We start from the raw sequence: 21,325 nt of genomic DNA, 5'->3' as shown, positions 1-21,325 counted from the left end.
TTGCTTCAGCTTCAGCAAAAGGATGCTACCTGCTGAAACTAGTGGGTCACAAGCCTGTAAGTCTCCATCCTTGGACATACTCAAATGCCATCTGGGCATGGTCCTGGGCAACCTGCTCCAGGTGGCCCTGCTTGAGCAGAAGGGTTGAACCAGATGACCTCCAGAGATCCCTTCCAACCTCAGCCATCCTGTGATTCTGTAAGGTGTTTCCTCTTGGCTTGCTTCAGCAGCTTTAAGCCACAATGTATTGGATCTATAATCTAATCTTAGAGGTATAACCTCCCTTGCATTGTTTAGGGGACACATGTAGCACTCAGGCCTGCAGGTGACACTTCGAGTCAGAAAAGTATTCAAAACACTCAACATGAGGAACCTGAATTAGTCAGCATAGTTGTTGTAGGAAGAGACAAGTACCTTCATAGCTCCACTCAGAACAGCCGAATTTGGAACAAATGACCCGTGGCAAAGGAACATTTTGTTTTTCTGTTCTGGTTTTGGGGTTTGGATTTTTTTGGGGGGGGGTGAGGGTGTGTGTTTTAAATGGGGAAGCTTTTCAAAGCAGATTTGACAGTTTTCTATTGCTCAAAACTAACACTTCCTTCTGCTGTCTATCAGGGAGTTACTTAGAGAAAATTTCCTAACATATCCATATAGGTTTGCATTCACCTTCGGTGTCATTGAAGCCAATTCCCAATATCCTATATGTTTAGTAATTATGTTTAATATGCAACAATGCAAACAGATTAGTGACTCCTTTCCTGAATTAAAATATCAGCATGGAAGCAAAAATAGAAGTATAGATTTATTAGAGAAGTTATCTAAAATACAATATTATTTTCCTCTTTAAATTAGAGCATATATTATTTCAACAAAAAGATATTTTGTATTATTTCTATGGTAAATAACTTTTAAAGATCACACTTAATTCAGGACTTTTTTAATTAAAAAAATCCAACACTACCATTAAGACATAATCAAAGTTGTTGATAGTAGCATGGGTAAAAATGTAAAACGGTCTTAAAAATATTTACATGTCAGTTTCTTAAAATCTAAGAAGTCTAATTCTCAATATTCATTTTGCTTTACTTTCTCAAAATACTTTTATTCCTAAATCATACCTAGATTCTGTATTCCTGTGCTTTTCACAAAGCTTCAAGTTATCGTTAGTTATGTCTACTATCACACCAGTGGATGAGGTTTCTTAAAATGGCTTATTTTGCTATGACCATATCCCCTCCCAAGTAGCCAACATACTGTTATACCGAAGTGTCAATCATCACAGTAATAGTCACCAAAATGCACACAGCCACCACCACCCCCATGCCTCCCCCAACCCCACGCCTTAAGAACCCTTTCCTATTTGGCCAAGAGCCTTTCACATTTCATTAGCTGGCATTTTAGATGCAGAGCAAAAGAAAGAATGGATCTGGGAGACAAGATGTTGCCAGGGCACACATGGCAAAGGTTTGATTTGTGCTTAGCAAAAGGGGCTCCTCGCAAACACAGCAATTTCTAACACGCTCGGCGCTGAGGTTACTGGAAGGAAGCTCTGACTTCTCTGCTCTTCAAAGGCTGACATGGGCGCCAGTTGTCCACCATATGGCACACGGGCTCATTCTCAGCACTGAAGCAAAGGCCACGGAGTTTGCACATCTGTGGAAAAAGGCACAAACATCCTCAAATGCATGCTCTTGTTTCAGCAGGACTATTTGAATTGTACACCTTGGGCCTGAGCCAGAGGTCCAACTCAAAATTTCGCCAGCACTAATGGTCTAGAGATGGCGTCACCACCCATGTGTCTCTGCATTTCATCCACACCATTTCCTGCCCCTGACACAAGCTCTCCTGGCCACAAAATATCCTAGCAAGAAGAGCTAAGAAAGCACAGAAAACAAGGACGTAGACACACATTTCCTGACCTCTGCGCACAAAGAGTGCTTTGTCCTTGATTCGGATACAAATTCAAATTCTTTCAGAATCCTTTGCAAGTTGTACAGTTATAGCTCTTTTGAAAATCAGATTTTTTTAATCCAGTTGAAATAAAAAAAAACCAAACAAAAAAACCCCAAACAGACCTTACCCTTGGGTCAAATTAAAACAGCCAAATTCATTCAAGATATCTTGATTTTCAAGTACTGTGAGAGGGAAAACTGTTCCACACCAATAGGAGCATACTGTAAAGTTTTAGTGCTTGTTCCTAAAGTAAAATTGGCGTTTGCACAGTCTGATGTAATAAAAGCACCTTTATGTCTAAGTGGGCACCTCCAAAACTAGGAGAAAGACTGTGCCAAAGTAATAACCCACCCCAAATGTGATCTCACACAGACAGCTGGAACTGCTGACAGAAATATGTAGGTGGGATACAGGACTTCATACAAGTCAGGCTGCAGGCCAGGCTTTTCCTCATTCAAGGAGGAAGGCCGCCAGCAGTGACCAGCCCAGAAGAGGACTTTACCTTCAGGACCGATCGGAACAAACTTTGGAGCTCAACCTCTGCCTGGAACTGCTGTGTCACTACAGCAAATAACAAGCTCACTACACTCTGCTGTAATAGCCAGCTTTTATATATCTTTGGAAAACCAATTCAACTTAAACCCAGTGTCAATACTCTGCTTTACAGTTTCTTGTTTTGATCAGTTTTGGAATGAAAAGGCAAGCTGACACACACACTGTTTTGATCTCAAATCCACCTTTGAAATGTCGACAGTAATATGGAGGACTGTGTGTGGGAGAAACAAGTGGTGTCTTTTACCACTTCTAGGTGGTTAAAGTAGGTGTAGTAGGAAAAACAACTCTGTTTTGGTAAATGTGCTCCTGCCCTATAATAAAACCGTATTTGCAAACCTCAGATTATCAATAGCAATACCAGTAGTTTAGAACAAGTAAACAGTGTCAACTTTAATGCTCCCTTGCAGTTTATTAATGGTAATCATTGCTATAATTATTATTTCCAATAGTTCTTCCTTGTCATTTATTCTATCTTTTATTACATTAAGTCCCACAACAGCTCAATTGCACTTTTTTCACATCAGCTGAAGAAACCCCCTAGAATTATGTGTATTGTTAGCATGTCTGCCATTGATACAAGGAATTTAAGAGTCTGAAGGGTAAACTAAAGCCCTTCAGGGCTAGTTTATATTTATAGGCTCTAGATTCTATTTTTATCTCCCAAGCACACAGATGCAAACCCGAGGATGAATCTTGCCTCTATGTAATTTCCTTAATGGATGGTGCAGAAAGCTAGGGCCAGGAGTGATTTAATCTGCACAAGCTCCTTCCGACTAGGAAGACTCTATCTTCCTCAAGTTGCTCAACAGAATAAAGGATTTTTTTCAGGCAGCAGACTTCTGGAATTTGCAAGTTTTGCCTCTTCCAAACAACACAGTTTTGTTAGGATTGTCACAATTCTGCGTGGGATTTCCCAGCCTGTTCTGTGCTGAATACAACTTGTAAAATGAGCTCTGTGTCCTGGAAATGCTGGAAGATCAACAAACCAACTACAGATCTATGGTATGAGACTGTGGATGCAGAATACGTGCTCTTCAGATGCCTGGTAAGCCCAGTATTTTCAGGGCAAGTATACCCAGACAGGTGATGTGTGCATGTACAGCAAACCTGCTGATGTTCACAATACATGCTAGACTAACTCTGCATGTGCTAACGGTCCTTTCAGGCATGCTACATTTTCCCAGATCTAACCATGTATTTGGAAAGCCTGATTAAATTTTTAAAAAACCCCAAATTTTCCCTGGACTGTGTCCAAACAGAGGACAGCCTTACATTTTACAGCAAACTCTACTTCCACACATAGAAGGAGTGTCCTGCCAGGAGAGGATAACCACTTCAGATATATATTTTTGACATGTGATGCTAGCTAATACCCTGCATAGCTCTGCAGTAACATAAACCACCACTTCAAAGATCACCAGGAGGGCTGAACTGAAGCAATCAATATGACTCCAGTACACATTTACTGGCAGCATCCATTGGAGACCTACCTGCTCCGGGCTGACAGTGATGGGCTCCTTCAGAACGTGCCAGATCACACATTCAAGCAGTGGGGGAGTGGTCAGTGAGCCAGGGTACGTCCAATAGTCTCTGCATGCAGGAAGCAGTCCAGTGGGGTCAAAGTTTGTGAAGGAAGCTTGCTTCCCCTACAATAAAGAAAGTAGATGGGCTAACGTCAGGGGAGAGACCACATACACACACTGGGCTTGCAGTAGCGATGTCTCCTGTGGGAAGTTCCATGTTTGGAAAAAAGGCAGAAATGGAGTTTGGCATGAAGTGTCGAGTGCCTCCTACAGTATGTTTGGGATTAAAGACTTTCAGCAATATACTTCCTGTGTTATAAGACTTTCAAGACATTGTTTCTCACTTCAAATGTTGAATTTATGTTCCTTGCTGCTATAGATATGATTTGACCTTGCTTGAAGGAACAATGAGACTTCAGGTGCCATGGACACTGATTGCACTGGAAATATAGAAACTGGGAGACCTGTTGGAGAGTCCATTACAGTAAATGGCAACATCCATTTACCTCAAAGGGAGCCTGATGACAAAGATGACAGCGTAGTCTCATTCTTTACCTTTCTTGTCCACCTTTCTCATTGGGACAGGCCTTCATCTGCTACAAAGGTACCTAATTACTCAGTAAGTACTTTTAGTTTCTCATTACTCAGCTCATTAAGATCACACACACTCTTCACACAATATTTAAAACACAGAAAGGCTTTTTTTCCTAAGACTCATATATCCTGATCAAACCTCTTATCTGGGCTCTCTCTAGAAATAGCCAAGAGAAGCATGCCCTCTTGGAGGAAGGAAATTTATCCCACAGATGCAGAGATGAGGGGAAGTGCTTTCTGCATCTGTCACCACTGACTACAAAGGGCACCGAGAAGAATAGTTTAGATTAGGAAGATGAATCCTACCCTATAGGTTTAAATGCAGTTAAGAGGTAGAGAAATGTAGTCACAGAGATACAAAATTATCACTGTTTCTAGTATTCCCTGCCCTCTACTGCAACTTCATTCTAATCTTTTTTGCATTTAGGATTATGGGAAAGTCATGCTGATGGCAGGAATGTTTGTTTTACTTTTGTACCTGCAGCAGACTGGGAAGAAGTAAAAAATCCACTTTCTGAAGAAGACAACACAAGACAGTTGTGATTGATTGGTGTCAATCAACACAGGCAGCAAATATTACCTTGGTTTGAATGGAGTTCAGAGCATCCACAACTTTCTGTATTTCAGGCCTGGCATTTCCTACCTGTAACACAAACCATATGAAAAAGAAAATAACCATGCCCCCCCGTGATACCGTTAGTTTTCTAGTTCTCAAGGAAACATTTTCCCAGCACCATTTCATTACATAACAGAAGTATTACAGCAAAAGTGACTGGAACCGTCTCTGTAAAATCATGCCAGTTGACAGTCAGCACAAATGGGTCAGCCAAGGACATTGGACAGAATAAAGTTATTTTCATTTACAGTGTGTGGATTTATTTTTGGACTTGAGCTGTTCTTTTTTTCACAGAAGTCACTCTCCTAATAAAATACAGTGAGGCCAGGACAGAATGCATACTGCTGGGGCACAGTCACCTTCTCCAACTAGCTGTTAAGACAATTCACCTAAGACAAAACACCCTGGACATTTAACAATGACAGGAAAGGGAAAATAGGTGTTATTTAGGCTGGTACTACTGCAGATTCATACATGCGTAACTGTCAGTTATGCACATCACCTTTCACTGACAAAAGTTATGGCAGGGTCACTGTCGTGATGAAGGCAAGTATGCTGCTATAGGGCTGCCACAGTGATGGATGGTAGTCATACTGTATGGCCGTGTACAATTTTTATATGTAGAGAAAGACAAAAATTTGGAGCACCACCTAGTTTGGTATAGGTTTAGGCAGTATAGCATAATGCTGCCTTATTCTATATTTTAGGCTCTTAGGTCCCCCTGAAACACAATGAATATACTGGACTCATCCAAATAATATAAAAGAAAAAGTTTAACTAACCTTCATGAAGACGCCTACCACAGCCAAGCCATCAGGATGCTTCACAGCTTCAGCAAATTTACCATATTTTACGTTCCAGTGAACAATATGGAGCTAGGAGCAAGAAAACAAGAAGCACTATGAAGATGATATTCCATCCACAGTATTTTACAAATGAGGATGCAGGGAAGTAATTTATTAAACATTAAGAGCAGACGGTGTTCTACTGCTGAGATTTAAAACCTTTTGTGTACAGTTAAGAACTTGTTGAATCAGTCAGCTACTTTCAAGTTTCGCCTATGCAAAGAGATTTCTGTCATGCATTTTATTTTGCTTCTTACTCTTATTCCCAGATGAGTTTTAAATGCAAACTGTGGCTGTATCATTCTGCTTTTAGTCTGGTGAAACTCCTGTTACCTTCGGCATGAGTTTTTCCTGCATGCAGCCTGCGGATTTTGATGTAGTATTTTAATGCTATATATCCTGGAGTTCTTATCAACACTGAAATACATGATTATCAGTGTCAGAAGAAGCAGAGAAGACACATTAACTACAGATCTGACTGCAATCTAGAGAGTTTTTAAAAAACAGTCCTGTCCTTTTCTGGAAAGCCTTTGAAAAGAATATGAAATGAAATCTCCAGGTCACATTAGCCAGGATGTTGCTTTCTTCTTCATTTCCAAGTTATTTCTAATTTAAGTTCATCTGGATGTTTCCCCACATTGGCAAGTAGAGCAAGTAATTATGGTACTGTGAACAGACATAAGGCAATGGCAAGTTTCTCAGATAAGACAAAAGCTACTTCCATCTCATGAAAAAGCAGCAGAGCCAACAAATTTGTGGGGCCATTTCTTTCATCCGTCAATGCATATCACAGGTATGTTCAGTCACTGTGCATTTACGAAAGGGTTAAAAAAGTCTGTCACAGCATCTAGAGGTAGATTTCTAAACAGGGGACAAGGAAAGGTAGGATGCAAGGTACCAAAGGCACATCATTTCTGTCGTGAGACTGTAATATAGAGTCTTAAGTGGTCCAAGGGACATTTGGAGTCTTAAGGATATTACAGAGACTGCCTGCAAGGTCTCACTTTGCTGCCTGTCCTCTTCACAGCTCCCCTTGCTTCTTTGCTACCAAAAGACAAAAGGGTCTGCCCCAAAATTATTCTGTTATTTATATAAATGTCTCTGATGTTAAAAATTGAAGCCAGGAAAAGGGGATGTGTGTGTACAGGGGTGCTGCAGTTCTATTTCTTCATAACTTTCAAGAGTCACCGAGAAAGCAGGGGAAAACCAGGGATAATTAATGTGGGTTTTTCTGCTTCTGTAGTCTCTTTGACATGAAGTAGCTGAGAAAAAAAATATTACAAGAGTCCTCCAATTCTAATCTCTGCTCTTGCAAGGAGCAGGTCCTGGGGTGGCATTGTACCAAAATCATCTATGGTAACCTCCACAATCTCTTGCTCTACAAAGATCTGTAGGGAAGCTGCTACTGTGGTGAAATATTAAAAAAAAAATACTCATTATACACAAAAGACCGGAGAAGGTAAAGCATGTCCTACCTCTGCATCATACTTCACACCATCCACAGTGTGCTCAGACCCTTGGCCCTCACAGGATCCCCAGTGAACATGAAACTGTGCCAGCCTGTAGACTCCATCCAGCGCTCCTCCTTGCAGCACTGCAACGCAAAGAGCCTCTATTAATATCTCCCATAACCCTTGTTATCGAGTCTCACTTCAAACTGGAATGTCCATCTCAAGTCTTCCAAGTGAATTACAGTTCATTGCTCTGCATGCTGCCATGCTACTCCAGACCATCTTCAATGCTACATTGCTGCAATATGCCAAAATCAGTAATAAACATATAGAAATTTAAGTGACTTAACAGTTAGCGTTGCATCAGCAACTTAACAGGCATGCTAATATTACAGGTGATGAGGGAAGAGCTAAGGATGCAACTCTTCTGTCACCAAATAAATAAAAAAAGGCCAAGAAAAAGAAGAGCCTTTATTAGAGGCCCATGTAGAGTTATTCTATGGAAGTACACTTGAAGACCAAATCATCTTTCGCTTACTAATGTACCTTGTCCCTTCATTTTAGACACTTTATCCATTTAGGTCTTAATCCTGCAAATCCTGTGGCAGATTGGATTGAGTAAAATGCTTTTGGTTCCAACTTAAACCTAAACACCTGTTAGCAGCAAGGTAAAGTGCTAGGCACAGTGCAAGGCACTGCAGAGATGAGAATTCCAATCTCTTGTCCCTCCCATCCTTTACTCGTCAAGAATGAATTTAAAAAATGGTGGTGAAAATGGCAATGCTGGCAGAGGCAGATTTTTTAAAATATGGATTGGAAATGAGGCATTTACTTATGCTCTCCACTATCTGACATTACTCCTGTAAGTGGAGTGCTCAGCCACACTTTCAATTATACAGGAGCGAGTTCCCCTGAGCTCCCTTATTCTGCCTGTTAGTTTTAACCTTGTACTTAAACTGTGACCAACTGCCATTATGATATGCAGGATCAAGCCCTACTACTGCAAAATGCTCAATGCACAGACAATGTCTCCTCCAGTGCAGCATAAAGCACAGAACAATAACAAATAGTTCTATTAAATAGAGCTATTTATCTAAGTTATTAGAGCAAGGTTTTACACTGGTTTGTGGTTTTGGTTGGGTTTTTTTTTTTCCCCTAAGTGTCTCAAATTCACAATTAAATCTTTAAGATGTTAATATTTAAAAATAAAAAATATTTTAAAATGTAATTTGAAGTGTTATATATGTTAGAGATCAATTTATCTCTCTCTCTCTATAAAAATATATATACAATAAAGTGACAGAAGAGTGTTGACATCAGATTTTACATCTAAGTGTGCTCTGTGTATGTGTCACAAACAAAATGGTTCTGTGGAGATGCTTTCCTCTCACTCTGCAATTAGTCTAGATGCTATCACAACACGTGCATGTGTGAAAATATACATTAAATGCAAATAGGAAAAGGTCACTGTCTGTTCAGGTTTGAATAATTCTGATTATATGCAAGCATGGATAACACAAGCCATGGATACTTGGCAATGAGTTGAGAAGGATTTGACTAAAAAACTGGAATACACGAAAATTAAATGTAAGATGTATATAAAACACATTAGTTTCCACTGGTGTGCCTCACACATGCAAAATTTGGGTTCAGTGGACAAATTTAGCATTTGCCTGGGGCTCCTTTGGTAAATATATTTAGAAGTCTCCCAACATGGATTTCTATTTGAAAAATGTGAATATATGTTCCACTGCGGTCTTTGTAACTTTGAATACTGTAGCCAACACTGAACAGCCAACAGACCAAGACTTGCCCTACCTATTGCCAAGCTATGTGATACAAAGAAGAATGGCTACTTAAAGTAATTAAATAGGAACATATCTTATTCTACTTTAATGTTTCTGCATGTGCTAGTTGCCAAGAAGCATAACTGTTTCAAGCACAGGACTACAAATCAGAATACTTTTTTCAGAACAAAGACTGCGAATGTGCATTAGTTCCTTTTGAAAATGAAGTAATTGGTTGTTATGTCTTTACAGATGCAAAATCATTTAATCCACACAATATCATGTTTCATTTAAAAATGATGCCATGGAGTTGCAATGTTTCAGTTTCAGTTCCTTTGGCTAATGGACTTGCTGCTCGTTGCAGGTACAAATGGACTGAGGTTCCACCATTCCTCAACCTCAGAAAGCACTAGCGCAGCACAGGTTAATCTGCCATTATTAATAATGGAAAGCATGCTGAAAAGCAGAACCATGCAGTCTTCTCAAATCCATTTGCAGTGTTATTTCTCTATACAAAGTTTGCTATAGTCTCATAAAACTAAAAAGATGCACAAAAATCTCTTTGCAGTTTTTGCTTACTTTTCTCATTCTGTGGTTCTCAAATCCAGCACTAGCTTATTTTGACTCACAGCAGAGCATTCAAAGAAAGTAATAATTAGATTAGTGTGAATGAATACAAATTCAGCAGGCTTAATTACAGAACAGCCCTTCTTGTTCTAGACTACATTAAGCAGTTATTTTTTTTTAATACTTCTCAGACTTTCCAAAGAGTAAACTTTAAAATTAAACTTCAAAGGCAAAGTAGAAATGTTAGAGCTTCATTTTTTTCCAGCACAAGCTTTTTAAACCATGAATAAATGCTACCAGCTTTTGCAAAGTAAAAGTTCATCGAGAATCCGAGGAACATTCACACCGGGAACTTCCCTGTCCTTCCTTGTCCCATGTGACGTGAACATTGATTCAGGCCACACTGACGATAGAAGTCCAACCTTTTTTTGAAGGATGGGGAAATTCTGATCCATACTTGAGCATCTCGTTAGCTCCCTTCACTTTGAAATCAGTATTAGTGAAAACCATCCTGGAAATACATATGTAGCTGTGCTCCCTTTTGTTATATAGCACAGCTTCAGATGCAGGGTGAAGACAGCACAAGCCAACCTGGAAAACACATTCTTTTCTTACAGATTCAACCTACTCAACACAATCTACGTCATAACCTGGTCTCCATAGACATGTAACAGCCCAAGAGGTGACAGCTTGAAAATGCAACTTTTTTTTCTATTTGACAGTTATCTGAAATGTTACAGGGAGACATATATGGAGCTACTTTGCTTAGATTAAGAAATGGTAACTGTTTTCAACCTTCTACCCTTTACTGGAGAAGTTATACTAGTAACATCCAGTAATTATATTGCACTGTTATTAAATGATCTTTTAACATTTTCTAAATTAGGTGAACATAAGTATTAGCAGCGCTAATTGGAAAGTCAAATAACCACATGAACTGTTCCATTTACATCTGTGGGATTTCTTGGATAAAGAAGGTGAACTTGATTTGTTTCCATTACACTTTCTTAGGATATTTGGAAACACACAGAAATCAAAGGGCATTTTGCTGCATCTGGGACAGCTGTCTACTGAGGCCACACAACTTCACTGCTCTATTTAAAGGCAATTCACTGGGTAGTTACCCTTCCCATGTAGAACAGAACAGCTGTGTAAAAAATACTGTGGACCACTTCATACCTTTCTTCAGGAAGTGGCAGCATCCACATCTGTGAATTTTTGGAGGAATACTGTGGAATTACTGTTATTTAGCTACCTCCTATGGGGTGTTCTCTCTATACAGAGCCGGAGACTAATAAATCACATTAAGGCAATAAACCTGTCAAAGAAGTAATCAAAATGGCTGAACTACAAGATTGTTTCATGAGTTAGAATGAATTCCTTCCAGTTATATAAATTAGTGTGGTAAGAAAAATACTACTCTAAAGTTTGTTACTCTGAGAAAATGCAGAATGAGAAAATGTTCTTGAAATGGAAATCACTGACAGCAAAGCTCCTCCCAGTAGCTGAAATAATGGGTCCACTACAGCACAACAGATGTCCAGAGCTCCAAACTTAGGAAATTTAGTTCTAATTGAGATTCCACCAAACAAAAACCTAGCAGCAGGACATTTCAAGCATCCACCTTTGAGGACAGCCCTCTTGCGCACACATTGCTTTGGCATAAAGAAAGCCATGATCTTCTATCAGCCTACAGTAGATATGCACGTGCTTATGACATTGTAGGCATGTGTGTATGTAAATATATACATTACTGTTAATGTTTTGTAAGCTTTTGTGTATACACAGACATCTGTATGATACATAGAAAACAGGCCTTGAGGAGACAAAGTAGATGAAGCGTTACTTGAGAAAAAAAACAAACTGAGCACCATGCACTATTAATGGCACAAAAAAGGCTCTTAGGAGGATGCTCGGGGATTAGCCTTGTGTTCTTATGCAAGGATGGGCTTCCCCGACTGACAGACTGAAGAGTTCAGTTAGGGTGAGCTGTTACTTCTGTGAAACCTGGAGTACACAGTATCACATTTTGTGAGATGTTTCCTTCATTATGTTATCTCTTTCAGACATTCCTCCTAGGACGCTGTATCATGACAAGCAAGAGAGCAAGACAGCATGCAAGCATCTGACAAGGGATCATACTTGCAGAAAACATCTGTAATGGGTTTCACCAAGAGAAAAACTATATAACTGGTATCTCATGAGAAAAAAAACCCTACTCTGACCTTGCTAGAGGGTTAGCCTGATAAGACAACAAGGATGTTCCACAGAGATAGACCAGAATGAAACATCTGCCAAAATGCAGCATGTCTGCAGACATGTGTATCTGCAGCGGGTCAGTGATTCTGATTCACCTCAGTTGAACCGTTTCATCCAGACTGGGTAGCAGCCAGAGAGACTCTGACCTGCTTAAGGATATAGTCATTTAGGTTCTTAACTTTCCTCCCACTCCCTGAGACCAGTGGAGTTTATTTCTCTTGTAGTCTCTTAAATGGAGATTCTCTGAGAGTCATTCTCTGAGTGCTGTACTGAATCCCTGATCAGCCTTCAATCCTCGTGTTTCACACCGTATAGGCTGACAATTATTTTGTAAGAACCAAGTTGGAAGCATTAAAATTCTCTTAAAAGTAACAAATGGTGTAATTTCTGATGGTAATAGCTATAATACTAATCTCAGTGACTGCTTACAGTATTGAAAATTGTGTATTGGACATGGTCCTCATTCTACATTGAGATCTAATGAAGGATGAACAAACTTAAGGTGTGAACATTACCTCTAAGTACGCAGCAGTCCCTCATGCCTATAAGTAAATGAACAAATATATCGGCTAGGAAGAGTAGTCATGGTGACATCTGTCATACAGCTTCATTACATCTTAAAAAATAAACTTATCCAAGTGGCCCTAGCTGATAACAGCCAACTAGTTTCTCCTGGTTTTGCACTAAAAGCGCCTCTAGAAGCGGCGTTTGGAAGGGAAGGAAGTTGCCATGATTCTTAAACGCACAATCCATGCCAAATTTCTGCTCAGAAGTTGCTTGTTTAAAAAAAAAAAAAAAAAAAAAAGCCGATGTAAGTGAAGAAGGGCGCTTTTGGACTCTGTAAAGAAATGAAGGCCTGAAACATGCAGGACTGATCTCAAGCCCTCTCATCTTCTTTTCCAGTTCCTGGAAGCATTAGAGCTATTCTCAAGTCACTTGCTTACGTAGGCTTTGCAGCTTCTGGTGATCCCAGTTCACGAGATAAATGACTTAATGATCACACACCCTCTGGGACCTCTGACTTTCTGGTCAAGCAGTGCACAAAAGTGTTTGTGACACATAAGGAGGTGTCTGAACACAGTCCCCTAAAGCTATAAGCAATCAGTTCTCTGATTTATGATTGCAAAGGGTCAACACATTGCTTAGGCTATACCACATTGTGGACCTTCAATCCATGACTGTATACTGATAACACGCAATATCCTTCTGGCATAGCTAATATTATCTCTCTGGAGCTGGGAAGCCTAAAAATAGACCAGTGGCAGTGACTTTGATTAAGAGTTGTGCCTTAAAGACAACAGACCTGCGTGTTTCTTCCTCCATTTACCAGCTGAGGTGAAAGTGTAGGAAAACAGCAACAGTGGCACAACTTTCAGAGTAACTCACTGCCAACCAAGCAGTGCTAATGCACTGCTTCTTGAATAACCAATGTAACAAAATAGATTGGTTTGTTTACAGGGAGTCATAATTCAAGATAGCTGAAGCGTCCTCATTAATATTTACAACTATAGGAAGAATTGGGTAATATATTTGATTACAACTACTGAAAGTCTCCCAAGGGGTGCTAGTATAAAGGTCAATACAGTATTTTCACTTCCCTAGGTGTCCTCGTAATTTTGAAGTTCTACTATGATTTAATATTTGTAAAAATGTCAGATTTACTTGGGCCTCTGTCTTGGATTTTAATTTTATCTCTAGTTCAGCGGCAAGGAAGGAAAAGGAAACAGGAGACTTGTCCACAAGCAGAAATTACCAGTACATTTAGTAATGTCTCTAAAGCCTTACACCATAGTTGCAATTCACTTCTGTCAGGTTCTACAGCTAAAACATGATATTTTAACGTTCTTGTTACGGAATAAATTAATTGCCAATTGACTTCTTCCTTTTATAAGCTCATCAAACACATGATCAGAAAATACAGAATACAGTCCCTACTGCTGTGAGCATTCCCCATTTGAATTTCAGGTTTTACGTGAATTCTGAAACATTTTCTGGGAAACTTACATAGAGAACACATTATGTTACAAAAGCCTCTTTCGGGCTCTTGAGGCTTTCTGGAGCAAAGTCACTTCCTGTGGTTTTACAGCTCTGAGAAGTCACTGTTTACTTCTGTCTTTTAAAGTGAGTGAAATGATATACATGTCCTTACAGCAGACTGTAATATAAAATGTTTAATATGATAAATTAAGTACCCTTAATGAGACACTCCTTTGCTACAACATTCCTAAAATAAGGCGCATTATCATAATTTAAGTTACCAGCACCATTTGCTTCACTCATACATGGAAGGTCAGGTCCCAGGATACAAGAGTGGATGAACCTGAATTTGGAGTTTTAGTCCTAGTGACACTTTTATCATGAATTTTTGCTTCTATTTAAAGTTACAGAAATTTTAGAGATGAATGCCTACAAATGCTTGAACTTTCACTATTATTAAAAGACAGTGGACATGAGAACTAAGAAAGCAACTGCAAGAACTGAAGGAGTAACAACTGGAAGAGGAAGTTCATTGTTTGCTTTCTACATACGAGTCCAAGCAAACATTCTGAAAGACTGCAAGGAAATAAGACAGAAGATATCCTTTTATCTAGGAGAAAATCGTGGAACTTCAGCAAACAAAAATGTTCATAAACGTGGCAATGCTGGCTTGTGAATTTCCTTTCTGTCCCTACACCATTTCTGCCAACTAGCAACTGTGAAATATGAAGGGGATTCACTTTGGGAATCGATTGAGCCTTTAGAAGTGTATTCTGGAATTTAACAGCTGTCACATAACCCAAGAAATTCAAAGGCTGTACTATAAGAACTGGAACTGAAGATTTGGGGGTAATTGCTTAGGAAGAGGGTTTTTCTAAGCAAGGTTGGTAACATCTAAGCGTATCTAAGAAAATTAACAAGAAAGTAAAACAAAGTCAGGTTCTAAATCTATCACAAAGATTTTAACATCATTTCCCTGTTAAAACATCATTGTAAGAGAAAACTGTATAGGTCATAGGCATAATTGCAACCTGAATCAAGAGTTATGTCTGTAAAGCTCTACCTATTAGTAAAGAGATCTTCTAAGAGCAGAGAAGAAAACATTTTATTCTCTGAAGATACATGAGTCACATAAACTGCACATAGACTATTTTTGTTTAAAAAGTTAAACTTTCATTTTACATCCTTATTATGCTAAAGAATATAGATGGGATATCATTTTAAGAAATCCTATTTTTTCTTTCAGATTTTTAGTTTTTCGCAGATATGGGCAGAAGCTTTATACTACATATTCTTGTATGCCCACATGTAATGTAACACACATGCATTTTGGGGGAAGAGTCTTTTATTTGGGCGAAAAATATTTTTCATCAAAATTTTGAGTATTCTGATAACTTCTTATTGTTACTTGCAATCAACAATATTCACATTACATATTTTCTGAATCAAAGTAGTAAGTAACAACTACTTTCAAAGAGTTTTAGCCAAACACGCATTTTAGCTTTCTTACCTATTTTTACTATACTATTACTACCTGTATTTTTTTATTGCAAGAACTCATTTTGCATACTCTAAAGAGCAGGAGTCATCAAACTGACATTAATACCTAGAACTGCTATTCGATTTACTTCAGTGTCATTAGTTATGAGCTGGAAGATTCTTAATGAATGGAACTACTTCTTTGTGTGCAATTGTTCACATCTTGAAGATTATTCACAAACAATGATCTTATTACTTCATTTTGCGCCTACTACCACAGATAATTCATTACTGCATATGGGACAGCTCATAGGAGCAAGCAACACAGCCCGTGGGAAGTATTCACAGGATTTTATTCCATTCTCTTCTATATAACATACCAGCACATCACATAATCTCACATAATTTCTCCTTCTGACTGTTGCATGATGTCTAACCAAGAACACATTAGCTAGTCTCAAATTCAGAAACAGGAGTGAATCAAGCACAGTCAAGTCAAAGACAGCTCTATTTTGTGTAAGGAAAGTAGGTTACCTAGTTAACTGCATACAAATGAAGCCATTAAGCGTGCTGCCAGGTAGATTCTATGCACTGTAATTTTCAATAGGAAGCGTGATACTGAAGGATCCACCCTTACCTGGCTTCATAGAGATCTGTTTAATTTTTTTTTTTCTAAAGAATAATCAGTTTCTGATTCACTAATAGAGCTACTGAGAATATTTCTACTTGCATCTCCTATCCTCCCACTCTGAAAGCTGTGTCACTGCATATCTGTCAGAGGATCCCTGTCACAGATGTTCTGGTTCTGCATTGACTTTTCTCATAAAAAGCATTCTTCCTACAGACATTTCTTTAGATTATTATATGTTCCTGGCATTTTTTCCTCCCAAGTTACTAAATACAACCTAATTTTCACAGTCTATCCAAACTTAGGCACACACAAAGTGAACACATAATAGTTTTGTTAGACCTGAACCTGTTTCCTTTGGGCTCAGTGAGAGCAGGATGACAGCAAGAGCAGATTCGTGTGTATCTGGTGAAAACACAATCTCTTTTTCTGTACTCTGAATCATTTACCTTATTCCCCATGACACTGTTAAAATGAACATGCATTCAGCTCCTTTAGGTCCTCAGTGCTTCAGAAAAGTAAACACCACAAGAAATCCAAATACCTTTTTCCTTTTTTTTTTAAACCATACAAATATTAACGTGGATGATCTGTGTAAATTATACAAGGACCTATGTGTATTTATATGACTGTGAACACTTATAGCTGACCACGTAATATTGTACAGTATAAAGACTGTAATTAAAATACAAAGTCAAATTCTTAGTGCTATGCTGAATGTCTGTAATACTGTTATATTACCTGCAAAAACCTCACATTTTCAGTAAGCATGGATCATTTGTTTTCAGCACAATTCCCTAAATGACATTGCCAACGAAACACTTAGGAAAAATAGGGCACTTGCTCAAGCAAGTTAAATCAGGCAGTGTCTAGAGAAGGCAGTGACTTACAATGGGATTGTTTTTGCTGTCTAAATTAAAAATAGAGGCACATTCATTGTAGCAGGGTGATGATTTCTGCATATTCAGCCAGCTGAAAGACTACAGTTAAAGACAACGTACAAACCCCTTGTTGCAACTGCGGCTTGGATGCAGTCTGTCCATCAATGCACTCATTCCTTTCAGTAAGGATTACTAAAAAGGTTTGCAGGATTCAGTGCTTAATATCACGGTAGAGTATGATGAACAGGAAGACGCTGTGGAACCACTGCTGGCTAGCAAACTTTGTAGGAATATGTCAGATACATTATCTTTATCTAGAAAGCCCAGCGTCAAGAAATGTCAGGGATATACTTGTTTAAATTATGAAAGAACAAAGAGGTATTTTCTAATCATTCCTCTGTTTCTGCACTAAGCTGGGAGCATACTGGTTTCAGAAATATGAAATAATATTTTGATAACCAAAGAAACTATTTCCAAACTATTTCTACTTTATATTGTTAACTGTAATCCTTTGCTATTCTAAGGCCAATTTCTTCCTACGATGTATTTTGCCTCTTCTTTTAACCATTTGGTTGGTAGCTTATGATGAGCTATGCCTAAAATTGTTCTTGTCAAATAATCATCTTTTTTTTTTTCTCTCCACAGCTGAGCCCTTATCCAAATCCTTCCGATTTAAACAAAAATAAAGCAATTCACTTCTCTGGAGTTTAGAGTAGTGGCAGCTCAAAACTGCCCAGATAGGCTTAGTTTTCTTCTAACGGGAGCTCAGTTTCCTTCTAGCCTAAAGGAGCCGGGGAGGGGGGATGCCGAATGCTTCAGGGCTGAATCCTGACCTTACTGAAGCCAGAACACTTTGGTATTTTTTTGTCTTTAAAAAAGACCCCCATGGCCTCAGCAGACATTTTAGTCGCAGCGTTAGGAGCTTCTCCCACCTCCACCCGTGCACACGAAGGTGAGATCTCACCTGACTTGTCGGAAGAGTCATCAAACTCCACGTTGAAGGAGTGCCCGTTGTTGACTATGTTCCTAGCCGTGCCGGCATCGTAACTGAAGCTGAGAGGCTTCAGAGCGGAGTCGTACTTGGCGGACTTGCTGCTAATGGCAATAGGGGACTGGCGCTCTCCATTGGCGATGGGGAAGTGTTCGTGCCAGTGAGCGGGTCCTGCAAGACAGCGTAAAGCAGCTCAGTGGGAAAAGACACGAAGGTCGCGGGATGTAAGTGATAACGATAACCCTCGCTCTAGAAACCGCGATGTTTTAACACTAGCATCGCCCTCTAATACTGGACCGTCTGTGCGGGCTGTCGGTGCTGGCAAGGCAGACGAGGGGAAATGCCACCCGGGGACCAAGGCACGGACCCGGCAGCCCCCGAGCCTCGGAGGGTGAGGCCGGGGTTTTACCGGGGAGTCCTTCAGGAGGGCACCCCGTCCTGCCGGAGCAGCGCCCCGTCCTCCCCGCCTCCTCGCGCCGTTACCGAAGTAAAGGAACGACAGCAGGAAACCAGAAGATGCTCCAGGCAAACCGCGCGACGCGCCTGCCTCGCTGCTCAGGCGCAGGTGGCATCTCAAGGTTAAAAGAAAAAAGAAAAAAAAAAAAAACAACAAAAAAACAATAAAGAAAAAAGCGCCCCCGAGCTCACTCCCGCCGCGGGCAGGGGCTCGGTGCGAGGCGCAGCGGGCACGTCCCGGGCGCTGCTCCCGGGGACCTGCCGGCAGGTGTCCCGCACCGCGCCGGGCACTCACCGTCCTGGCTGCCGTATCCCCAGTGGTGGGACATGGTGCGCGGCCCGGCTGCGTCCGCGGAGGCTGTCGCAGCGCCGTAGCCCCGGCGCGCTCTCAGGGGCTTTTATAGGCTCCCGCCAACTCCATGCCCTTCTCCCCGCGGCCGGAGGAAGGGGTGGGGAGCGCGGGCGAGGGCGGAGGGAGACTCCGCCGGGGGCGGAGAGAGCGGTCCCTTATAATCCGCGATCCGCCACGGCCGCGGAGCTGCGCCGGGCCCGGCCGGCAGCGCCCCCGGGGGCCGGGCGGCGCGGGGCGGCCGCAGTTTGGCGGGGGGGCGGCCGCCGCTGCCTCCCCCCGCATTGCGCACCTGCGGGCGCCCGCCCGCCCGCCGGCTCCGCGGGGCGCTGCGGAGCGCCGTGACCTTGGGGAGGTGCCGGCGGGCCGGGGGGCAGCGCGGCGGCGGCGGCGGCAGCCGGTGCCGTGCGAGCACTCCCGCCCGCCCGCAGGGGAGCGGCGCTGCGATCCCCTGCTGCTCCCTGCTGGGGGTGGAGGGAAGGGCCCAGCAGCCGGGGCAGTTCTTTCGGGAGGGAGCCGGGGGGGGGGGAGGACACACGGGGACGGGGGGGTAAGGGCGAGGCTGCATCCTGCCGCGCCGCGAGGGGTTTTTCCTAAGTGCCGGGTTTTGGAAGGGATTGACGGGGATGTGGAGGCGGAGATCCGCGCACTTAGCCGAGGGGAGCTATGGTCACGCTTCGGCAGAATGAGGACGGTATTGCTTATTACTCGATACTGTGTTTTTCCTAGTCACTTTCGGAGAAGGCGGCAGGTAGAGCTGTGCTTGTATTCACTTCTTAGCATTTAGGAAATACGTGCTTGCCGTGAGAGCGGTTCAACTACCACTCCCGAGGATGGGCTTGCGAGAATAAAACTGAGCAATACATATTTTAGATGTCTTTATATTGCTCAACACTCTGGTGTTTTACCGCAGGACAGGAGGGATGAGACCTTGACAGCCCTTTTACAAAAGGCTGCCGTTCGTTCAGTCGTGTGCCGGCTCTCCCTGTCCCTGCGCTGTAGCGGGGCTCTCTGTCCCCGCGAGGCAGCTCGTACCCAAGTGGGTTTGCGGATGATCTTTTTTGAAAGCTTTTCTGTGTCCTCTTGCTCCCGGCAGTTTTTGGTATGGGAATGACACTGTAACTGTAATATCGGTTTATCCCGTGTTCTTATTAAGACAGCTTATTCAAATGTGGCTTTAATTTTATTCTGTTGCCATTCAACCACGGGGTCTAAATTCTGCTGTCAGTGAGGTCATTGTAAATCTAGAATAACAACAGCAGAATGACTCCATCATTTACATTCAGCGTTGCAAAATGTGTGTCATTTGTTTTTATTTGTTAAGAGAGGGGAGAAAAGTCTATTTGTACAATGTGGTTACTGTTGCTAATAGCAAAAGGAACCAGCTGGGAAATTGCTTATAGAAATTAAAGGCATTTCTCAGACCCCTTCGAGTATAAGCAGAAAATATTTAAAGCTTATTACTGATTAACACAGCGTGTGTCCTCTCACGTTTGCATGCCTCTACTCAGGATGGTTTAGCAACCACAAAATGGAAATGTGAAGGCAAAACCATATACACAGAAGTTATTTGGAAGTGGCTGTGGTGTATGCGATGTAGAACAGCAAATGGAAATGCACATGTTAGAAATTTATTAGGAATTCCTCATTTGCTCATTATAGATACTTTCCAGCAATCACTTTCAAATCTGCCAATTGTGCTGTCCAAGTGTATTGACAGTCTCTCGTAAACACACACATACACAAATCCATATGGGTAAGAATCCTTGAAGAATAAAGCAGAAAATATCCCTGTATGTTGTAGGAAGGAGTAAGATTTCTGTACATTTCAGAAGGCTTCCTTCCTTTTTATCTTACTATAAAAAAAAAATCAATTCAGCCCGATTCCTCTGCAGTCTCATATGTCAAGTTTCCACTGACGTCAAAGGGAGTACCACATAAAGGACAAATACAGGATTAAGCACGACACAATGTTTGGCATGGAAGGCTTCCTAAAAGATCTACTTAGGGTTCTTACCAGGGAAATGAAGTCAGTCAGCAGCACCACTGAGGGACTGGGATTTTAATTGCATGAATCCTCACTTTATCACATTGTTTCTATCAGTAGGTATGTGGTACATGCTAAGTACACACAGACATATATCAGCAAATAGAAGGCCCATTGTTCTTAAAATCAAATACCCATTTTCTTTGATCATTCAGCAGTTAGTATGTGCAGGCTTGAGCCCATGCCAAGAAGCTGCTATTGAGAGCCTGGCATTGACTTGGGCTAGTCAATTCCAGCCTCCTTTCCTGTCTCCTGCCTGCATCAGACTCCGTTAATCTGTGACTGTGGTTTTATGGCAGAATGCAATGCCTCAAAGAAAGCCATAAACTAGCCTTGAGAAGAAGTTGGATACTAGAAACAGTACAGT

The 21,325-nt window shown here is 41.2% G+C and overlaps 1 protein-coding gene across 1 annotated transcript; it reads right to left on the bottom strand.

Moving 5' to 3' along the window:
- Positions 1-789: 789 nt before the first annotated feature.
- LOC128141817 (carbonic anhydrase 2) lies at positions 790-19,025 on the bottom strand. The gene is made up of 7 exons (XM_052786989.1): positions 18,858-19,025; positions 18,080-18,277; positions 7,562-7,680; positions 6,024-6,116; positions 5,206-5,268; positions 3,999-4,154; positions 790-1,653 (listed from the first exon to the last, which is right to left on the bottom strand). The coding sequence occupies exons 1-7, from the start codon at positions 18,889-18,891 to the stop codon at positions 1,534-1,536; spliced, it is 783 nt and encodes a 260-aa protein (XP_052642949.1). The 5' UTR covers positions 18,892-19,025; the 3' UTR covers positions 790-1,533.
- Positions 19,026-21,325: the final 2,300 nt, after the last annotated feature.

The sequence above is a fragment of the Harpia harpyja genome, chromosome 5 (genome assembly GCF_026419915.1).
Source record: "Harpia harpyja isolate bHarHar1 chromosome 5, bHarHar1 primary haplotype, whole genome shotgun sequence".
NCBI lineage: Eukaryota > Metazoa > Chordata > Aves > Accipitriformes > Accipitridae > Harpia > Harpia harpyja.
Note: the sequence above shows the minus strand (reverse complement) of the source record. Positions and strands in the feature narration are given on the sequence as shown.

What these genes read in the sequence shown, in the direction of transcription:
- LOC128141817 (XM_052786989.1), bottom strand. Translation starts at nt 18,891, where the DNA reads ATGTCCCACCACTGGGGATACGGCAGCCAGGACG. An exon ending in TGGTAGGCGTCTTCATGAAG is followed by an intron (nt 5,269 to 6,023) that starts GTTAGTTAAACT and finishes TTTGTGTTACAG; the next exon opens with GTAGGAAATGCCAGGCCTGA. An exon ending in TGAACTCCATTCAAACCAAG is followed by an intron (nt 4,155 to 5,205) that starts GTAATATTTGCT and finishes TCTTTATTGTAG; the next exon opens with GGGAAGCAAGCTTCCTTCAC.